This window comes from Paramormyrops kingsleyae, chromosome 6 (assembly GCF_048594095.1).
Source record: "Paramormyrops kingsleyae isolate MSU_618 chromosome 6, PKINGS_0.4, whole genome shotgun sequence".
NCBI classification, from domain to species: domain Eukaryota; kingdom Metazoa; phylum Chordata; class Actinopteri; order Osteoglossiformes; family Mormyridae; genus Paramormyrops; species Paramormyrops kingsleyae.
In genome coordinates, this window is record NC_132802.1 from 9478703 (window position 1) to 9502077 (window position 23375).

At 42.5% G+C, this 23375-nt stretch overlaps 1 protein-coding gene across 15 annotated transcripts in view; it reads right to left on the minus strand.

The window, feature by feature from the left end:
• Positions 1-20642, minus strand: part of hspg2 (heparan sulfate proteoglycan 2) — a 127377-nt gene extending 106735 nt beyond the window's left edge. For 6 of the 15 annotated variants that reach the window (XM_023834974.2, XM_023834975.2, XM_023834983.2 and 3 more), the window contains exon 1: positions 20149-20641. In XM_023834974.2, coding sequence (XP_023690742.2) covers positions 20149-20214 — 66 coding nt within the window. In that variant the 5' untranslated portion in view covers positions 20215-20641. Of the gene's footprint in view, positions 1-20148 lie in introns of all 15 variants that reach the window. The other 9 variants (XM_023834980.2, XM_023834982.2, XM_023834985.2 and 6 more) reach the window with 4 other exon arrangements.
• Between the last annotated feature and the right edge of the window lie 2733 nt (positions 20643-23375).

Consider the following 23375-nt stretch of genomic DNA (forward strand, 5'->3'; position numbering starts at 1 on the left):
TTCCTTCCACTGTTTAGAAAGAGCAGCATTGTTCACACAAGGATTGGTTTATGTGCCACCAAGCCACCGTCACCAATCTGGAATTTACAGAATTCAGTTATTTCAAACTGTAACCTTAAAATGCAAGACTGCCCTCCTGATTAATCATGAAGAAGACAGACCCGAACATTCTGGAAGCCAATTACTTTCATTCAGAATGTGGAAAAGGATCAGGTTCTTTGCTTTAACGGTGCAAAATACTTGGTCTCGTCTCGCACCGGCACCAATTTCCATTTTCAATCCCAAGATTTAGAAACTGCTGTCACACACTGAGAAAAGGAACCGAGAAGCTGAATATTCACAAAACTGGCCATTATCCTTACGGTGGCTGGGGGCGGGAGCTCTGGGAAAAAGCGGACCGTGTCAGCCATCAGCCTAGGATGGGGCCTGCTCAGATAACTCTGTAAGACTCCTCACTTTCTATCTTTGACCTGTAGACCCTACAGTGGATCATCTGACAATACTTAAGTTCAAAATTAGAGGGATGAGTTTAGCTATATGATACCTTGTAAATAGGTCATCACATATAAACGAAAACCAAAACACCGTTTATTGTGCCTGTAAAAAATGCTCTATACTATAATTATTCAGGTAATTATAAACAAATAGGGTGCCTCAAACCTCCACATGTTGTACAGATTTCTTCTGGGTACTCCATTTAAATTCCTGTGAATTTCGATAGAGAATTTGCCCTGATATGAACTAGCATCACATAAAGAGTGCATACTTGCCCTATTCTGTGTGGGACTGGTTCCAAGCTCCCCACTACTCTATTCAGCATAAACGGGTAGAAAACAGACGGAATTATAAGCGAATAAACGTTAAAATGGATTATAATTGCAAAAAAAATCTGCTTTTAGGGACAAAGGAACATGCAGATTTTTGTGGACTTCACCAAATATACTGACATCTGTGGAAATCCCGGTAAATCTATAGATGGGAACTGGACACGAGGGGGGCAAATACCCTGGGAAACTGGAGGATAGGGAACCAGAGCAAAAAGCACAGGGGGAAAGTTACACCGCTCCAGGTAAACGATATGCCGGCTGTTTATTTATACAGGGTAAACATAAAAAAAAAACATTTCTATCAGCTTTAAACCAGTCCCATATTATAATTGTCCAACGTCACCCCTTTCAGAACAGTGAGTTGTGCAGTTTTCAGTGAACATCCTGTTGTTTTTTTAATTTTGTACCGGATGCCGGAATCCATCTGCATTTACAGCAGGGGTGGGAAACCTGATCCATGGAGGGCCGGTGCAGGTTTTTGGGGTGGCCTCTCAGTCAGCCAATAATAAAGCAGTGGTTCTCAACACCAGTCCTGAGGACCCACTGTTATTGGCTGATTGAGAGGTCATCCCAAAAACCCGCACCCACACCGGCCCTCCATGGAACTGGTTCCCCACCCCTGATTTAGAGCAATTTGTGGGCTATTATAAAGGCTATTTTTTTAAGAAAATCAGACACATGGCACCTGCCCATCCATCCATTTTCTGTAAACGCTCATCCTTTTCAGGGCCACTGGGGGTCCGGAGCCTATCGCGAATGCTGCGGGTCCAAGCCAGGGAACAACCCAGGATGAGGCGCCAAGCCATCGCAAGGCACATTCACACACCATTCACTCACACATGCACACCTACGGGCAATTTGGTAAACATCACATCCATATAAGCCTGAATAACGTAAACCATAAATGACAGAAACCTAAATGATTATTGTCAGAAAGCTAATTCCTTGAATGAATGAGGATCCAGGATAGAAGACCATCCACTGAATAATCTGGTAAAAATCAAAAGTATGAGTAGAACCATACGATCTAATACTAATTAATGAATTACGCACAGAATCTAAATTTTACCAAATTGCACCTAAAAGAAGCTTATTCCTCTTGATTAAAAATTGTAAATTCTATTTCAGCAAGCATTGTTCATACTTGACCAGATAAGTTAAGAGCAATACCGCTATTGTTCTGAGGATTTCATATTCATACAGGCTGAGACAAGTGACGTAACACCGGGAATATCTGCCCTTGCTTCTATCAGGCTAAGTTTGACTAACATATCACACCCTTAACAAATGTATGTGTTTCACTAGCAAGAACACAGACCCATGCAAGGTGACATACATGCAAGTCATATACTGCCCTTGAACGACGGAATTTACTGTAGCGCGGCTTTTTAAAATATACAAAACAATACACTAATACACTTTAAAGCTGAGACACAAGCGATATTATTTTTCCATATTAAAGATCGTAAACAGTGGCATAGAGGCAGTCTCTGTCACCACACACGCCCAAGCCTGCTGGATTGAATGTCTCCCTTGTGAGTTTGTATGATTTCCCCGTGTCACACTGTCATACTCTAGGTTCTCCTGTCTCTTCCTGCAGTTGTAAGACACGCAGTTAAGTCGGCCAGTGTGTCTGAGTAGCCATAATGTGTACGTGTGGATTAGGTTTATATTACTTTGTGGGGACCAAATGTCCCCCACAATGTAATAAAAACCGTTTTTTTTCAGGTCCCCACAAAGATCTGTGAATGCAATCAAAAAAGTATAAATGGCAATCTTGTATATTGTTTGGTTACTTTGTTAAGTGGTTAAGGTTAGGGCTGGGTAGGGGTTAAGGTCGTTATACTTGGATTAGGGTTTTCCCCATAGAAATGAATGGAGAGTCCCCACAAAGATATAATTACAAACCCTGTACTGGGTTAGCTACTAGAAGGTGGATGGATGGATGTTAGTCATTACAACCTACAGTACTTACAATATTCATTTTTCTGGTTTTAGTAGCAAAATCACAAAGTAGGTATAGAAATAACTTTTAAATGAAAATAAATTTGATAGCATATGAAAATGGCAGCTGATGTTCAGGACCACAGTTAATTACAGTGCCATCTTTGTGAGAAAATTCCTTCACATGTTCCAGAACGATTGTGAACTGGCACAGTGTAATAGACTGGAATTCACACTTCCTGCAAAACACATTATTAGCAGTAATAAAAGCTCTGGGTCCCTGTTCGTTATTCTCTCTGTCATCCAAGCACATATGCTATATGAGGCATGAGAGGGCACAAAATCATCTGGGATGGGACAGGATGGCAGACCATCGCAGGGAACACACCCCCTATTAGACACTATGGACAATTTGGAGATGTCAATTAACCTAACCACATTTTATTTTAGACTTCTGCTGGAAACCGGAGTGGCAGAGCAGGAACACACAAGCATATACAGTGCAGGGGGCAGGATTTTAACCCCCGGGGCTGTGATGTAACATTGCTACCCACTAAGCCACAAAAATTAAAATTAACTGAGCAAAATTTCTGTGCAGCCATTGCAGTCTATTCACTATAGAAGTACGGCTACAAAGACAAAGCTGATCATACTTAGCTATGTCCACACACGACGGAGATCGATGGCCATCTTTGTAAAAAAAAAAAAAAGAAAAGAAAATAAATAAAGGCTTTATGAGCGTCTGACTCAGAACAGTGTGATTATAAAGAACAAAGAAGGAAAGAATTCACCAGAGACTGCACCCCGCCTGCATAATCTGATAAAACTCATTGCGATAACATTCCTTATCTTACTCATTCAACCTTCTCCCAGCATCTGCAAAACAAACATACTCATTAATACCTCAGAAAAGGGCCAAAAGCTAAATTGAGACTGCTTCTTTTAACAGATGTGATCTCTCATTTATCAAGTATGGATAAAAATACTACCTGAAATTGATACTACAATGCACATTTTTAAAAACAGATGAGCCCATTGTTTTACATATTTAGGTCGCACCACTTTTGGAACAATGGGACATGATTCTGCTTAGGGTGCTTTTCTGCATCTTAGTTCAGTTTATGTGGGAGCTGCCTTGCCAACCGTGGCCCTTTTCTTATATTTAAGTAAGGGGACCCAGCAGGTTCCAGTTTCAGGTGGGGGGGGGAGGTGTGCAGCTTAGTGGGTTCGGCCTCTGTACCTGTAAGAAGGTCACTAATTCAAGTCCACCTCAGCAGCCAAGTCACATTTGTGATGGGCCCTTGAATAAGGCGCTCACCCCCCCCCCCCCCGCCCCCCACAAAGGGCCTGACCCTGTGCTTGGAGCACAAGCTTCACTTTCAACTGTGTGTGTGTGTGTGTGTGTGTGTGTGCGTGTGTGTGTGTGTTTCTCAAAGGAGAGTAAGATGGGGTATGTGAGAAAAAGCATTGCATTGTACTTGTGCAAATGGCGAATAACGAACTTCATCATTGTAGTAGTACATCAGTCGAATATCAGTGCACTGACTAACACATGCTGATGGAAAACCTTCTCTGTAAAGTCTGTGCCTCCATGTTGTCTGAAATAACAAACGATTATCCCAGTATGTGATGTCAATTTGAATGCAGAGTTTATTATAATATGTACCACAAACTGACACACAAATCAAAGACAGGCTTATCTTGCTTTTTGAAGCTATACATTTCCCATAAAAGCAGATGGCCAGTACTGGTGGGATACATGAGAAAAGAGCGCGGGGTTGTCAGTTCAGCTAATGGAAACTTGTCTCTGTGATGAACACTCATGGGATGATGGGAACTATGTTCCCTGTGGTGCTTATACTCAGTCATACAGAAGGCTGTCTTTGTTTACTCACTGACATCAAAAACATCCCTACGCTTCACCGGGAGCCAGTGTGTCACACAGCAGGACTCTGCAGAAAGGAGGCAACAGAAGCAGTTTTGAAGACAACCCAGCAACGCCTGGGCGCTGGTTCCGTTTGGGTGCGTCATGCGGTAAATAAACCATCACGACCTATGCGCTGGGCTGAAAACTCAAAAAAAAAAACTTCATGGAGAGAAGCATAAACGTTTATTTCGCAGATGCTTTCATACAGAGCAACACACAACTGAGAAATCAGGGTCGTACGGGCTCAGTAGCAACTGGGGGCCTCGCTCAGGGGCCCAAAGGGGAAATAACTCAACCCATCATGAGATTCAAACCAGCATAAGACGCTGAGCTACACACAAAACCACCCGAGTCCTCCTTGGCCAGAGGACTTCACCTGTGCTCTTAGTGAGGAGAAAATGCCTAATTTCAAGGCATACTTGTACAATAACCACTATATGCGACGTCTGACATCTGCTTGCCAGGGAGATTTGTCAAACAGCACCCTGAAATGTGACTGCTAAACCAGCCCATTCATTTGCAGCAGATGTTAAACCCCCCCTCTTCCACTATAATAAAGGGTAATTACAGGTGTAAGGTCACCTACGGATTTGTGCGAAAATGTCCTCGAATGGCATGCGGCCAGTGACATAGGGGTCATTCCCAGGATATTCCCGCAGATGTGCGAAACGTGTCTCCTGGCACACTGACAGTCATCACTGTAAGAGCAACACCTGCTAACTAGGGTTTGTAACGAGATCTCGTGTCGCGAGATCTCGCGATATTACAACATGTCTTGTCAGAGTGAAAAGTGGTCTCGCGAAGGCGCTGCAAATCAGCTGATGTAAGCATGTCGGCCTCTGACGAAATTACCATAGCAGATGCCCCAGACACATTTAAATCTTTCGTGTGGCAGCATTTTGGGTACCCGGCGGAAAATATAAACAGCGAAAGGGTGACAGACAAAACACGAACCATCTGTAAGCATTGTAGGAAAATAATGCCGTATGCAGCGGCTAACGCTACTACTATGCAAAGCCATTTGCAGCACCATCATAGCTCTTTACTTAAATCCACTGCATTTTATGTTTGTTATTTATATTGTATGGAGCCCCCGAAGTCCCATACAGTGATTTGTTTAAATCGTGTGCGCACAAGATACATAACTTGTACGCACAAGATAATTTACTCTGTGTTTGAGGCCCGACAGATATATCCATACAGATTATAATAGACAGGATTCAGCTGATTAAGTTTTATTTTAACCTTGGGATGTCGTACAATGAAATTCTAGCAGTTCTTGCACATCGACATGGAATTATCAATGGCAGGACTCATTTCATGCATTTTCTGAAAGAACAGACTCAGCCGATGGAAGAACTGCACCAATATGTCGGGTAATTGACTTCATCCAGAAATAGCTGCAGTGTCCGGGAAAATGCATGGGTATAGATGGATGTACACAAAGTGCCAAGAAAATTGTCTTAAGGTAAAAAAAGAAGATGTTAGGATCATATTAGACCAGCTGGATTCTGAGGCGTCAACATACAGACGGCAGCGGAGCCTTCACAGGAGGCAGTACTTCTCAAAGGAACCCAATTACCTACAGTATGGCACATCGATTCACATGACAAGTTAAAACCGTTTGGTGTGTGCATTAACGGGTGCATTGACGGCTTCTCTCGGTTGATAATTTGGCTGAATGCCTACAAAACAAACAGTGACCCAAGAGTTATTGGGGGCTATTTTGTAGAATCCTTAGAAACATTAAATAGCTGTCCTAAACTTGTACGGACTGACCACGGTACAGAAAACTGCCTTGTACGTGAGCTGCAGGTACATTTATGCACGGACCAGGGAGACGGCTTTTCTGGAGAGCGAAGCTACCTCACTGGTGTGAGTACAGCAAACCAGCGCATTAGAGTTGGTGGGGCATCCTCCGAAAAGAGGGTATGGAATATTGGATACAGCTTCTTTCGGAGATACGGGACAAAGGTGCGTTTGATGGGGGTCACCTGTACAAGGCCATACTACAGCTGTACGTAATGGAAATAATTCAGGTATGATGGGTTTGATCCTTTCTTTAGTTAATTGAGTGATGAATGTGATTATTCTATGTTTTTACAGTATAGACATTTCATTTAATTTTAGGAAGGGCTGAATAGCATTAAGGATGTCTGGAATGCACACAGAATCCGACCTGTGTCCAACCCAAATGTGCCGCATGGAATCTGAAATGTGATGTACTGTGGGACGCTGAGAACTGCGCCATGCCACTTGATCAAGCGGAGCTGATTAGGTACAAAGGACAGTGTGTGCATCGCAGTTGCATTCCTTGCGATGAAGATGTATTTTACGTTTGTCTAATACTGAAATGGGCTTAGGTATCGTTCACGTGAACCCAATATCGTGTCTCCTCTCGTCTCGTGGGCTGAGTATATCGTTACACCGCTACTGCTAACCACACTGGCTTTCTGCCAAGCAGAATATAGTTTTGGGAAAGATTTAGGTGATGTCCAAAGATGGCGGGAATATGGGCAGTCAAACACTGACTGAAATGCCCAGAATCGTGTAAGAGAACATAATTTTACGCCCAACAAAGAGCACTTTCTCTGCTTTTTAATAATAAAAAGCCAAATTACGATCTATTTCCTGAAGAAATGTGTGTGTGTGTATATATATATATATATATATATATATATATATATATATATATATATATATATATATATATATATATATATATACACACACGCACATATATATATATATATATGTCTCTAAGGTATATGGCATGAATATTAACACATCAGCTTATAACACACATGGGACACAAAGCGGTCTTCTTGGCTGCAATCTTCTGGATGGAAATACCATTCTGAAATCCCCCACACTTCTCACACTCCCTCCCTCCCTCCCCCCAGCTTCCTCCCAGTACTCGGGGGGGTTGGCACACACCCATTAAATGAAAGTTCAAACGGCATCTGAAAACAGGAGGAGGTGAACGGGCCCAGCGGATGAATGCTGCTCTGTGGGCTTTCAAGAAACCGCACTCCGGGACCCGCTAAACTCACTAAGTCGCCCATTCTCAGCTGCTTAAAGGGGGCCGCGCGGAGCCAGCGGGCCCATAATCGTCTTATCATGCCGTAGGTCCATTATCCCTGCATAAGGGATCCTGGGCTAACTTACAAAGTTAAATCTATACCCAGAGACTGATGCCAGCATGTCTATGCAGTTCTGTTCTATCCCAATTCACCAAACCCGGGAGCATTTGTTCTGTTGACGAGGCCAACAAAGAACCAAGAGGAACACGATGATGGGTCAGAATGGGAATCCGGGCACTATGGCACCAAGGTCCCCGGCCCTCGCGGGTCCTCGAGATGGCTTTGTGTCTCATGCACACACAGAGAGAAACACATGCACATCAATGGTGGTCCCATTTAATTAGCGGGACAGAGCTCATAATGACTTGAATGATTGTTCCGGGGACACTGACCCGAAGGGATGAGTGCAGCGTGATGAAAGAGCTGCCTTTCAGCAACGTGTCAATGGGAAGCAACACAAATTAAGCCCATATGAATGTGAACTCCAGAAAAAAGAAAGTGGATTCCGTTTCAGAAGAACAGAACGAAGATGGAGGCGTGACTGCAATCTGTTATATTATAAACGAGAGGTCGAGAGCTAGCTGTAGTGCAGTGATTCCCAATCCGGTCCTCGGGGACCCACAGTCGGTCCACATTTTTGCTCCCTCCCACCTCCCTACCAGACAGTCCACATTTTTGCTCCCTCCCAGTTCCTAGGAGCAAAAATGTGGACTGTCTATGGGTCCCCTAGGACCGGATTGGTAAAAAGTGCTCTAGTGCTTCAAGGTAAAAAAATCTAGATTACACTGTTTATTTTAGCACCCACTGGCTCAAAAACGTGCCATGTAGCACATGTACTGATTACAATCTTGCCACGAAAAACATATCATTATCACAACCTAAAGCCAGTGCGTGCTAAGCCAGTTAGTCATACCAAGACACTGTCAATTAAAGTTCTACTAAAACTAAACGGCAGGGTCAGGTGAGCATCTACAGAACTACAGAAGCCACATATTTGGAAAAATGTCTTATTTTTGAGCTCCCACTGTCTATCATGCATGCTTATCAGCACAGTAATAAGTCAGAAGATCTTCACGCTACTCTCCACTTCACTATCTCTGTCAGATTTACAGGAATTTCCTCAAATCACAAGAAAAGCTTCAGGCCATTTGTTCTTCATAATTTAGTCAATGTTGATGCTTCAAGATGCCTGTTTCCAGGCCTTGCCGTTCCATAGCAGATGGATAAAAGCAGCTTCTCAGAACATAGCAGATTCCCTGAGAGAAGGGGACACTGCTTCAGCTCAGCTCAGCGCAGCCCACAGAGCCAACATGAGGTTAGGGTGGAGAGAGAAATTATACACTGTCAGGTTATTTTCTGAAAAACCACCAACATTCCTCTTCTAAGATGAATCTAAGCGCATTTGGTCAGATGTGCTCCCGTCTTCATGTGGCACCATCAACTACCACCCTCGCCAGAGATAGCCGGGGGTAGAGGAAGTACTTTTCCGTTTGGAGTTGTTGGAAACAATCTCATTTCCAGAAATCAAATCCGCCGTCTCTGTGACGTGTAGTGTCCTCCCACTTACACTGTGTGTGTAAAAGCCCAGAGCACAAAGGCAGCCGGTTGTAGCTGGGAGGGTGATTCTGATCAGCCGGGTCGCGTTCTTTCATTCTGCACACTGGCTCATGTAACCCCTCATGCCTCCGCACTTTCTCCATTCCTGAGCGCGCTCACCTCATTTCTCATGGGTCTGCCTCTGCACAACACAGTTACCAATGGAAGTCACTCCCAGCTGTCAAGGAACTTACGCTTACGTATCTGGGGAGCATCTGCGTGGAAAAAAGTTGTTAATGAACTAAAGCCATGACCCAAGATTTCTGGGAGTGGTTGTCCCACGTTTTTTTAACGGAGCCTAGCTTTACAAAGACGTCAATCCATCCATCCATATTATAACTGTCGATCACAATTCAGGGTTGTGGGCAGGGGCGATTTTAGCCCATTTTTGGGGGTGCTTCAGCACCCCCAAAATGAATAAAAGCACCCCCAAAGATTTCTAACTTTTTTTTGACAGTTCATGCTGTTTATGTGAGACAGTATTAAAATATGAAAAATCATTCAGATGTAATATTTTAATAACTAGTATAGATACCCCCCAGCCCCGAAAAATGGTTCGTTCCAGCTTCACTCTCCACTACTCTGACTGGCTCCAGCAATGGTGGCTGAGACGCATTGGAGCGGTGGTGTGAGTACTTGGCTTAAAACAGGACATGTTAGCTGCATTTAACCTTCAGTAACTCTTTCTTTATATAGTTAGGTAGTAGGAGTCAGACCATGTCTCTAATTAGCTGAAAAACATTACCCCAGGGCTCTCAAGTGTCACGCATTGAGAGTGACAGTCACTCTTTTCATTCTTTTGTCACGCACTCCCGCCACACATTGTATTTCTCACGCGGAAAAATAATTTGTAGGCTAATATGCCGCAGACCCCAATTTTTCCCCAGACCGCGGCACAGTAGCGCCTCACTATAAAACAAGCGTGTCTCCGCTGGAGTCTAATGGTGCGTTCATTTTTCTCTCGGAACTCGGAAATTCTGAGCTGAGTGACATTATGACACATTTGATTATTTCTCTCCAAGTCGGAACTCGGATGAAACACGCCTCTTTTATGACGTTGAAGTCGGACAAGATTTGCCCCAAGAGCCTGTCACTTACCAGCCAATCAAAAAAAAAGAAAGGGTCTACACAATAGCCAATCAGAAAATAGTACTATTGTATCTGGGTAGAATACAACACAACAACCAATGAAAAGGCATATTGTGGAACGTCACTCTTGCCTGTCTTCAAAACTTGACAGCCCTGTTACCCTCACAGGTAAACTGCAGTGTTGAAAACACGTTTTCTGACGATGTTTGCTACCCTACAATCCGCCCTACTCTGTAGGAAAATCAGCAACATTTTGACCGTCCTGTTGCTCCCATTGAAATTTATATAGCCTAAATCTAAAAACTTAAATTGCCAACCGTTTTACCAGTCCTCTTTGAAATGGAACGAGAGAAGCTGGTTATTTTTTCATGTTCCGAATATTAAACCTAAGGTAGCTAACTGACTGGATGCCCATTAACTTTATAACTTCTGTTGTGTGTGTGTGTGTGTGTGTGTGTATTTTGCACAGAAAGACAGCCAGGTTCATAATGGATATAAGGAAGTTTTTTCAAAAAAAGGACGGGCATTCAGGTAAAAGTAGAAGATCATGATCTGTCAATCAAGAATAATGTTGGATCAGTGTTTAAATAGTCATATATTTTATTAAATGTACACGTGGTTTGGTTATTTGCCTTTTGATTGAAAGTACACTGAGAGGCAGGGAAAAAGTCTCATTGTGACGAGTAGAGTGTATCTTGCCTTGCTGGGCAGCTCTCTGGGTGCTCAGCACCCCCAAAGCTCTGAACCTAGAATCGCCCCTGGTTGTGGGAATGATTCATTTTTGCAACCCAAAAACTGCTACTTGCCAAAAAAAAAAAAAACGTTTCTAAATCTCTATAGCAGGGCTGCTCAATTATGGCAAAAATCATAATCATGATTATTTTGGTCAATATTGAGATCACGATTATTTAACATGATTACTCATTGACTTTGGAAATATCATGCATTTGTTGAACTTTCTAAAAAATCTTGTCTTTTTACTGGTGCATTTCCTTGAACTGTAAATAAAACTCAACTGAGAAACAAATAAGAAGAGGCTGGGAACTAAATGAAATACGGCACAATAATCATTTTATCTTGATTATTTTATTTTGATAATTGCTAGAAGCCAAAATCATGATTGAAATTAAAATTGAATTAATTGCCCAGCCCTAGTCTATAATGATGCATTCTTGTCCAGTCACTCATAGCCTCCTTGATTCATTGCCAGAAACATTAATAGCCAGATAACCACTTTGCTTCATTTCAATCTGATTATCTAATCAATTCATTCTTGACTAACATTAGATCACTGACCCTTGTCAAATTCCATTATGATCTTTTTTTTATCTTGTTTTAAATCTGCTATTGGCTAAATTGTTTTAGCTCAATCGCCATAATGGTCTAGTGAGTTAATTAAAGCAGTTTTCACTGTAGTAAAGCATACCTAGGCAGACAGTATAGTCTCTGGATTGGTGGCGGTCAGGATTCTTTTTTAAGGAGAGACATATTTCATCAATACAATAAATTAATTGTTTCTTACATTTTTATCACTTGGTAGTCTAGGTATACTGCCTATCAACTGGTTTAGATAACATCGGGCCTGTATCAGAAAGCTGGATTTTGGGGTTAGAATGGTAACTCATCAGATTTAAGGTAATCTGGGCTAAATGTAAGGAGCCCTTTTAAACCGGGCAACCTTAATATCAGACAATTTATCTAGCTAGCCAACAAATCTCACTTTGTGATACAGGCCCAGCTCTCTGTCACACAACTTTTACACACAGACCCAGATATTAGCATCAATAAAAGCAGAGGTAGGTGTGTGTGTGTGTGTGTGTGTGTGTGTGTGTGTGTGTGTGTGTGTGTGTGTGTATATATATATATATATATATATATATATAAAGCATGTCCTTGCTGTTATTCAGCTAAATACTACTTTCTTTTCCGGAGGCAACATGCCATAACTTCCTAATGTCAGGTTCAGGTTCCAGTACGTGATAACTAATGGCACTGGGAAACTGGTAATGGCAGCCTTTTCTATTTATGCACCAGCTGCAACACGGTTACCCGGTTGTCACAAATTATGATTCGATTCCTCCTGCTCTTAAGGCCCAAGTTACCGCTGTCAGATTGCATGCTGCAGACTAAAACACATATATTATGGTGAGAGACCATTACCAATACTGTGCCAATCAGTGGAATCTACAAGGGGTATGTTTGAAGCCAAAAGCTGAGTAAAAGTCACTGTTCAGCATAAGAGAAACCAGACCACATATCTCAATGGAAAATTTAAATAAAGGACAAACACTGGGAAGAGCAACGGAACGGACATGCCCTGTAATCTGCACAGGACAGCCTGAGGGAACTTTGCTCCCGGGGAAGCTACTGTTACTTTTTTAACAGGAAAACTGCAGAGTTTTGTTTCCCTCATGAGCTGATGAATCAGCCTGGTTATGGGTCATCTCAAAGAAATGCGAGGCGGAATTGCACTCTGCCATCAATAAACACAAGCCAGCACGTACGGTTACTTGCTGTTGCTATGGCTTAGCGACTCAAACTACTTAGGAAGCCTCTGCAATCCACAAGAGGAGGAAAGTGGAACTCCCCAGTCGTGCACGCACTCAAAATCATCAGTACTCAACACCAGGCATCGTCAACCTGTCTGTACACGGACAAACATGTCTGTGTCCACAGCAAAACGTTTTGATTGAGAAAAAAATGTGTTGATTGAGAAAAAAAAGAAAAAAAAATGTGGGCTTTGTTTTTAGATACCATGTCCGTGGTGAAAATTGAATTTTGACCAATCAGAATTCACCATGGTGTTGACCACTGCTTAAAACCACAGAGTACGTTTTCAATAAACTGCCCGCAACTGAAAGTAAGCTACAGTGATCTCACTCAAACATAAACCAATCCGCTCTGACTTTCCTCAGTTCCACACGTCTTCTGATGTGGCTCCAGTGGGAGATGGGAGACTCTCTTTTCTGTTGACATGAAAACCACCCGGCAGCAGGTTTATCTATGACCTCAGTTGGACTCTTACCAGTGGAGAGACCTGAAGTGCAGAACCAGTGCTGACAACGTGCAGGACATCATGGCCGATGGAGACCCCCATTAGATATGCTGGTTATCCCACCTGCTTACCCTCATCCATCAAGCTATTCATCCAAGGAATACGACACAAATTGCGTTGGTTATTTTTACCACAAAGATTTGCTCTGTTTGAAATTAAAGTAGCAGGTTTTAAAACATGTCCTGCAGAAGCTTGATGAGAAAAAAAATTCATTAACTGAAGCCACCTCTTCTATTGGTAATACCCCTTTTGCAACAAGGCACAATTACCCCGAGGCAATGAAATTCCTTTCGCTTCCCTGCCTCACTGAGAGTCAGCAGGTTAATAACAACCTGAAAGAATTTGCATCTTATTGGGGTTCTGCCCTGTGAAATAGTCCCTTTTCCTTTGTGACATGCTGAGACTTGCAACCAAGTACGACTTAGATTAAAGGAAAAAAGGAAGGAAAAAACCACAGAGCTCTGAAGACTAAACCTGTGCTTTGGTGTCACTGGTTTAGGTGGTGCAAGACAGTGAGAGGTGACTGATCTCAGCACATGTGAATGACCAGGACATGATGGGCACAGCCACACTGGCTGAAACAAAACAAAAGACACAAAGTGACTCGCGGCCGGCCGCTTTTCTAACATCCCCTGCAACGAATCGCGTGGCGCATTCCCCCATGCCTGTAGCCCGAACTCAGCACTGGACGTCCACTTCATGCCTCAACACAGCGTGGCATAGCGGGCTGGAGCTGAACTGGAAACTCACGAAACGCAGGCACCAAATCATATGTACGACTGAAGCGCCAAAACACGGTTTGATGCCATGGGCATTCGATGGACAAAAGGAATTTGTGTAGGTTAATGCTTTTCAAAGAGACAGTATGTTCTTGGAATTAACAGAACACCATCATCTCCACAACAATGCAAGAAGAAGAAAAGACTTCAAGGGAATACAAATCACCAGTTTTAACTACCACAATACGCCATTTAAGGAAACCCCACAAAACTATAGATTGGATAACAAGAGAGCATTAAAATTTAGCATTTCAATACATCTAAAGCTGGTAGCACCTAGAATTAGAAGGGCAACAATGAAATAACTAACTTCATCTCGTGACCTCAAATGACCTTTCATGACCTTATTTGGCCAACCAAATCTTAGCTGAAACAAAAATACAAAGGCAAAAAGAATAAAGAACTGGAAAAAAATATATTGTAAAATTCTTTGACAAAATAGCTGTCCTGTTTTTTATTGAAAGTCCTTCCCTACAGACTTTGGTAACTTTAAAGGATAGAATGTCAGTGGTCTCCTTCAAAAGAGAATCCCATTATTTGGCACAACTTAAAGGAAGAAAAAAACATTTATTAAAGAAATACAACACTATTATTAAAAGCAGAACTATCACGAAAGTTTTTATATATCGTGTTCACAGAAAGTGTTGGGACACTTGATTAATTATGTAAAAATGTTGCAATGTATTGGCTTCATAACAAAATTCCATTGACAGGTCAATCAACAATGTTTAACATATTTACACATATCTTCTGCAGAGACATTCTCTTTTTATTAAGTGTCACAACTTTGTTGACTGACTCATTCAGTTCTGCCCATGCCGTTTGGCTATTAACTGCAACTAGCACTGGCTCCCAAAGGGATACTAAACACAAATGTTTGGTGTTTTATGTTATTGCAAAGGTGTTACTAATTAAAAAGCACCCAGTGATCCTGGTCAATGAACTTTTTAGAGAAGAGCTCTTTTAGAATTATAATATGGGTTTCAATTGATTACTACTTGAAATGAATGTTTCTAATGTAATATATATTTTTGTAAAAAATGAATAAAGTAATGATTTTTGTTATAAAACCAATAAATCTGAAATATTTTCACTGAACTAGTCTCAAGATATTCTGTCAGCATGGTATCTACTTTCTATGTTAGTTGCTTGCCTTCTGGCAGCTAGAAGAGCAGAATTGCTTTCAGACGACATCCAAAGCAACACAGAAAGAGTTTTGGATAGTCACTCCACCTGTTAAATCACACTGCATAGAGAGCAAATATGTTACATGTACTTAGGGACTGAACTGATTGTTAACTTTATACACTGAACACAAAGTGACTGGCTGAACCGAGCCTCATCTGGGAACGGGATAATGTCCTTGGTCCCCCTCTCCACCCAAATGTGAGAATGCCACCCTTTCTGAAGAGTGACGGAGAAGTATTGTGTGACAGTCTGGGTGGGCACCCCGCATATACAGTCATGCGACCCCCCCCCCATCTGCACACAACAAGTAAATGATCGCCTCATGTCCGCACACGCAGGCCGCCACAGCTGGGAAGCAGCTGTGTTTGGACCGCCTCACCCCCGCAGAATCACTGCAGATGAAAGCCCAGCTTAAGCACAGCGCGCCCTGGCAGATTAAACAGCGGGCCCGCAGCAGTGCGGGAAGGCCTGTGCGGACTGATCGCAGAGGAGTGGAAACACACAAAACAAACTGAGAACTCCGGCGCCATGCCGTACTCTTCCGATCCCGGCAACCTTCATCGAACCAGGAAATGGGAAAAACAAACAAGCAAAATCTTCTGTAGGCTGTTTGTTTCAACAGTGTCTCTCCAGATACAAACAGATGGAGACTGATAATTATTAGAATGATTTAGGGAACTTGAGGCAGTTGTGTACTTAAAGGGTATTTAATTAGAGCTTACACAAGTCAAGACAAGTGGAATTTATTATTGTACCACCCATAAACAGTTCCTAAGCAACCTGTTTTTCATGGCTATCCCCGTATTTGCAGATATTTTTACCTCATCTCCAATCACACGGCTCATTCCCCCAGCTGATCATACAGTATTTGTATAAAGAAGGGCGAGAGGGCCAGAGAATATTATGCTTTTGGAAGAAGAAGTAAAATCAAATGCCAGTATTGCTTTTGCCCAGAAGCCTGGTAAATGTTATCTGATTAAAGGTGGCACCCTGTTATGCACGGCTGACCAAGTGAAATCACAGACAGGGCCTGCAGAAATTCAATTACCGCTAACCTGAAATGACAGAAACGTCTGCTGTGGGACAATCAGCGTAGAGGCATCCCTGTGCATGGTGACCCGTGCGGGGTGGTAAATGGGTGGCTGTATCCACACACCGAACATGATGACGCGTTTGAGTGAGGGCCAAGGTACCCGAGCTTTGGGGGGTGGGGAGGGGGAGGAGTGAGGGATTTCACCCCTGCAATGTTTATCAGGTCCAGGCTTCCCCCAGATTAGGTGAGTATCCCAGGGCCGCCGTTTGTGAGCTATTCCAATTGCATTAGCTCCCGCCCCACCCCCCACCCCCCCCTGTTTGCCTTCATTCCTTCTGCTTCTGGGGGCCTCATTTGACTCATTGTGTGACTCTGCCACCAGGTTACAAATTAGCCAAATGTGACTCGCCAAGGAAGCTTGTGCAAATATGGAGAAGGATATATAAAAAAACCACCAATCAGGCTCGTGTCTTTATTTGTGGCAGTAACCTTTGATTATAGGCTAGTCGCTACACGGCACAGCCACAAAGCACACAGAATCTAAGCATTATGTTTTTTTTTTCCCACAAGTAAATCCATAATTTGTGGTGCAGAGTGTGCGCTGGTGTTAACCAGAGCGAAGTGGCTGCGATGTCCTTAGAAATCAAACAGGCTTCGACTCCTCGTTTTAGTACCAGCTAATCCTCAGGCATCTGGCCTCAACGTTTCCATGGCCACAAAAGTTGAGCCCTATCCTCCAGGAACGACACATAACAGAGCAGGGGGACGACTGCACTCTTGACAGTGGGGGTGGAGCCCAGAAAGGGCCATTAAGTCATACCAAGTGCGAGGTGAACTGAAGTTGAGCTCAGAACATGATCTCATTGCTTATTTTATATACTGCCCTCTAAAGCGTTCGGGGGACTGGGGATCTATATCGAGGTGCCTTGGGAGCATGTGTGACCACGGCTGAGGTCACATGGCTCAGACTCCGCCGCGCTAAGAGACCCGATGTGCTGCGACAATGACACAAGCCCCACGAGGCCGACGCAATCCAGGCCGGCCTATGTCATCTCTCCACTTACTGCCGCCAGATCATTGGGACAGCCTAGCTGGGGATGGGGGGGGGGGGGGGCTACCCACTGGAGTGAACACGACCCGCCATACACTAGTGAAATCAAACAATGGGCTCATTAAATCGGGCTATTCACAGGGGATGCGATTCAACCAAAGGGTGCTACAAGCGTTGCCACCAGCCAAACATAATAACAGAGGCTCGATCTCATCTCCGTGGTGCTAACTAGTTCACCTTGATAATGTTCGAGCTGTTAAGAAAACAGATATCAATACCATGCAAGTGCAATATTCTACTCAACTAACCAATAATCACTCAATAATCAATTCCTTGCATGCTGTGGTTACTTCGTGAGAGGGTTTAACGTGCGACTTCATAAGCGTGGATGTGGATTTCTTTTGCTAAGGGACACTGTTTGAGCAGATTGGAAAATAAGAAAGAAAATCAATAGTCATAACCTTAATGCATGTCTTGATAAGACCACTGACAAAACAATTTAGAGGTAATTAGTAAGCTTGCACAGTGGTGAATGACAGCTGGCTGGGTCGCTCAGACACGTTTATATGGCAGCATTGTCTGAGATTTTTGTTGGACAATTCCATTATGTTACTGATCTGACATTTTTATAGGACAACAGGCATAGCATTGGATTCCTGTGCTTAACTTAATTAAGAACAATCCAGCACATAACACTGCCAATTCAAAATGCCAAAACAGATGCTCTAGCATCTAGATAACTCAATTATGTTCCTATTGTGCTCCCCAACTACTTAAATCAGAAATAAAACAGAAGCAGTAAAACAGTGTTGCAATTGTAAGCAAAGATAAAATTACTTCAGTGCTAATATCAGTAATAAAGCTGACAGTTTTTTTTCATGAGAGGATGTTGTGAGTAACCGGTAAGAAATATGGTAAGTAAGCAAAACATTAGCAACTAGTTTGACAATGGGAGTGGTCGGCGGTGGGCAAACCGCAGCTCATCAGAAGCTTAATCATTGACAATTACTTCATCATGATCATGTGATAATCTTCCTTCTATCTTAAGAGTTCTCCAGTTCTTTACTGGCAGAGTATAAGAATATACCATAGCATATGTCTGCATGGCTCGATGCTAAACGTGTCCTTTAAACGCCGATAATCGAAATCTGCAGCGGCTTATATTCTGTTAACACTCAAAATACGTGCTCGTTAAATCGCGGTATCTGTGAAGTGAATACATCATTTGCTACTAGAAAACCCCTCACTATCAACAGGACGGAACAACGCCCCCCCCCCCCCCCCCCCCCCAGATCATTGAATATATTGTCGCAAAACATGTCCTTCGCATAGACAAAATCCACAGAACACGTCGTGCTTTCCAAGGCTGATTAGAAGCCATCGTTTGTGATAGTTCAAGTTTTACTGCAACTTTGCCAGTACAATTTTAGAGGAATATTCTCATTGATTAGACTGAACAAGTGTCTTTAGAAATAACAAAAATTAAACTGTCATTATATAAACGTGGCTGTTTATAATGTTTTAGAAAATAACACGTAAATATGAGGAATTCATCTGTTGGAAATTTAATTCGTCATTTATTCCCAATCTCCCCCGCCACCCTGTGCAGGATAAGCGGTTAGAATATGGATGAACGTCCAGTATTTCTAACAGAATCAATAAAACAAACGAAAAAAAAATTACACGATCTATGAACTGGAATTACAGTCTATTTTAACATTAAGCCTACGACATAACAAAACTAACGTGATCTCACCAATATCAGATATTGCTTTGTAGTTTCAGTTTAATAACATTTATATATATATCGTTCACATGCCTGTATTCTATAAAAACTTTCAAATAATAGCACTGAATATACATAATCGAAAGAAACCTTTTACGCTTAAGTATAACAGAATTGCTTGTCTGTTTTTCCAAAACTCAAGGGAACAAATGTTTCAAATCTGAAGTATTGCACTAAATGCCGAGGTTGCGTCGCACCGTAAGACTTTAACCCGGCTAAGGTAATAAATCAAAGCCGCAGTTGAGTTAACTCGCAGTTTCAGTATTAGTGTTCACAGCTAAGCCATACATCCTTCGGGTTTCTATGCGAGACTGGACGGGTGGACACTGAAATAAAATTAAATTAAAAGGCATCGAGTCGCCAGCGAGACAAACTATGAATAGCCTGTTCCTATGGATAAAATTAGCTCAAGTCAGCCCCACAGCCACGCATTAACCATTTTCCCTTCGTTAAAAAGTAGCACAACATGTTTCTTTTGCATGATAAACGACTGACAGTCAGTGCAGAAAACATTTTTTTTTCCGGAATATACTGTAAAAATATTATTAATAAAGACTAGTAACTGAAAGGCTTGGCTCTATCACCACTACTGTGCACATGAAAAAGTTAATGAACAGTTCATGTTTTTCCAAATGCAGCAAACTCATGTGGGTAGTTCGCCCAGCGAAGCCCGCATGTGATATAATAGCATATAAACTCAGCAGGCAGCAATGAAAAGGGGGAAACAGCACCGTCCATCCCGAATCTGGTTAAGGTTTATAGGAAAAGAAATGGATTAACATTCACTTACATCAAGGAGAAGTATTAATGCAACTAATACGGCGGCACGTCCGGACTTTCTATGCAAAGTTCCCATTTTCCTCTTCTACCCAGATCAGGCTTCATACGCCGGGAACAGAAAAAAACCGAAGTCCTTCACTCCTGACAAAAGTTATTTCGTTACTTTTTTCCACGCTTTCCTTTTAACAGCAGTCCGCCGTCGTTCCTTGTCCAAAGCACTGCGGGGACGGTCATCCAAAACTTACGGGTTCCCTTTAGTTTCTGTTAAAATGCGTACAAAAAGTATTGAGATTAAAGAACGGAGTATGTCAGAGAGAAGTCCTTACTCCAGGTCCCGCTTTCTTCTCTCCGAAACTCAACCTGCATTACCAGGGAGAGTCGCTAAAACTCCGATCTGAGTGGGGATATGAGGGGCACGGCCGAGGTAAAAAGCGGAGTGGAACCCCCATTATCAGGCGCGGCTGAGATAAAGGCGGCGAGACACCACCCAGCCCGCTATTGGGTTCCGCTATAGGATTAAAATGGTAACAGCCATAGATAGTGACTTCAGCGTTATCTTTAGCGGGCCCCGAGTATGTAAACCCTAAATTATTACAAGACGGATTCATCTATAAATGAAATTCTAATAATCGCTGGTACATAATTCACGGCTTACTTAGCTGCTGAAAAGTACAAATGTGGCTTTCGATTTGAGAAAAAATATGTACATAAATATTGAAGAATGAAACTATTTTCTTGTAGCTTATTTCACCATAGGTAGACCTACTTGTGTGATGTTCTTTACAACATTTCCAGAGTTTTCATGACACGTAATTGTACTCAGTACAATTAAACTTGGGAAGAGCCTTGGGGTTTCTTTTATTTTAAAAGTGATTCTTATTGAAATTTAGATACACACCTTTTGATAACATTCCGGAACTGAATATTATACCAAAAGCTAATTTAATATCGGCGGAGATAATTCGAGGTAGTCCGTATTTAGCACAGCAAATAAGATAAAAACTTTCTGCTCTGTACTAGTACATGATGTGCGCCTGGGGGTCGCAGTAATCAGGGGTTGCCGCAAGTCAGACTGAGAGGCGAACGGAGACACAGGCGCCCCCTACCGCCACACGTTTAAAACGTTTCAAAAATAAACGTAGGTTATTTAAATTGAGTTAAATGTCAATTTATTTTATGACTTTCTAGGGAAGAGGCTTTTTTAGTGATGAATTTTTTGTACTGTCTGTAACAGCATCATTCGATCTTTGAAGTGTGCCACTAATGAAGGAGATCTTCAACTTCTTCTGGAAACACGTCTGAAAATCACTTGTAATGCGTCGTACAATTAACTTGCTTGTAAAAATCAATACGCTCACACAGTTTCATTTACTAACTAAAAAGGAGCCACACGTATAAATAAAACGAGGCCTCACTGAGTTCGCGTGGAGTTTATGATAGATTAAAGCAGGGGTGTCCAATCTTATCCACAAAGGGCCGGTGTGTATGCAGGTTTTTGGGATAACTTGTAGGTCAGCTGTTCAAACCCAGGTGTGAGGATTCTTTCAGCCAATCAGTCCTCTAATTAGTAATCTAATTAAGGAGTTGCAGCGAAAACCCGCATACACACTGGCCCTTTGCGGATAAGATTGGGTACCCCTGGATTAAAGTAACAGAAGGGTAAACGACTAGAAAGACAATAAAAACGAAAGTTATTGCCTACACTATAAAAGCATCCAATGCACACAAAACATTTAGGAAGAGCCAACAGAGAGATGTTTTTTGTAGCACTGCATGGGCCTAGTTCAAGTCATAACTTTGAAATTGGTCCTATGTTGATTACATGTTCAATGATCTGCTGCATCGTCTTAACATACCATTAGGTTTAATAATATGACACACTGAGTATATTACATTTTTTATATTTGTAGTTAAATTAAAATAGGACACAGACACTTTGTAATATGTGTGAACAGCTTTCTTTATTTTAACTGTGCTGAGAATCAAATCTCACTCTCCTGTCTCAAGCAATGAACAAATCCATCAAGGTCCTTGAAGAAATTCACGGAAACTTGTGCGCTTGGTTTTGGAATGAGCTGCCATCCTTGCGTGTCTCCTTGAATTGCGCCACTCTGCCTGACCTTTGGCGACAGAGAAAGGCTGAACCTGCCTGAATGAAACCAGAGCACCAGGAGTCTTCAGAAGACCGAAAACAGCTGCAAAGTTAATTTAATAAACAGTTTAGCTGGGGATAATCTCCGGTCCAGAGTGATGCAGTGCCTTTCTCACCGCTGTGCTAACTGCAAAGCAGCATTCATTGCACGTCTGTCAGTAAATGCCCCAGGCTGGAGTTCATGACCCCAGCTGGGGTAAAAGTCACAGCTCCACTAAAATGGATCCTGGCACATTGCAGCAGTGCACCTCCAGCCTTATTCTGGCTACACTCTGGGTCTGAGCACCATGAACCTCGCTTGAAGTCAGCGGTGAGGGTATGACAGTGTTAGCTGCAGGGCCGTCTACTGCTTGCTTTTTGAGTAATGTACCCACATTCTAACAAATCACCAATATTTAAATTTCTGCCGTCAGTGCTGTCATCCAATCACTGTGTGTCATTGCTCAATCCAGCACTTTTGGCTCTAAGGTCTCCCTTATGGGAGCATTTATTTCCTGCTTTTCCACTTTTCTTTTTTTTTTCCCCCTCCTTTTATTGTTCCGCCATACTTAAATTCACCAGGGACATTTAGTAGCTAAATTTGCATCTTTATATCCTAACATCTTTTTGTATGACCTAGCACATTTTTTTCTTTTCCATCTGCCTCTCCCTGAGGGACATCGAGCCCTAAGCTAGCAAATCCAGGCGTGATCCAATGTCGTGACAGAGTCATCTGCAGCGGCCCACTCTCAGCCAACAGACGCATGGATCCTGTTTTATATCATAAAGGCATTATTATATATTGTATAGTTTTTCTGTCAGGGTCAGTGCCCATCGGACCATGCCCTTTATGTCTTTTCCCTGTTTGGCCAGCAGGTGTCGCTGGTCTTCCCACCTTCCCCTCTCTCTCTCTCATAGCCCCTCAGTCCTAGTGTGTTCTTCTTGCTCTCTAGTTTTCCGCATTGCCCACTGGGTAGAGCCTGTGGCTCTGAGGCTGTAACCCTCAGCTTATGGGCTTGAGGCTGGCCAGAGACCAGTCTCACCTATTTTGATTGTTTATTGGTTTTCTATTTTTCCCTGATGTTTGTCTGTGACCAGATCAGAGC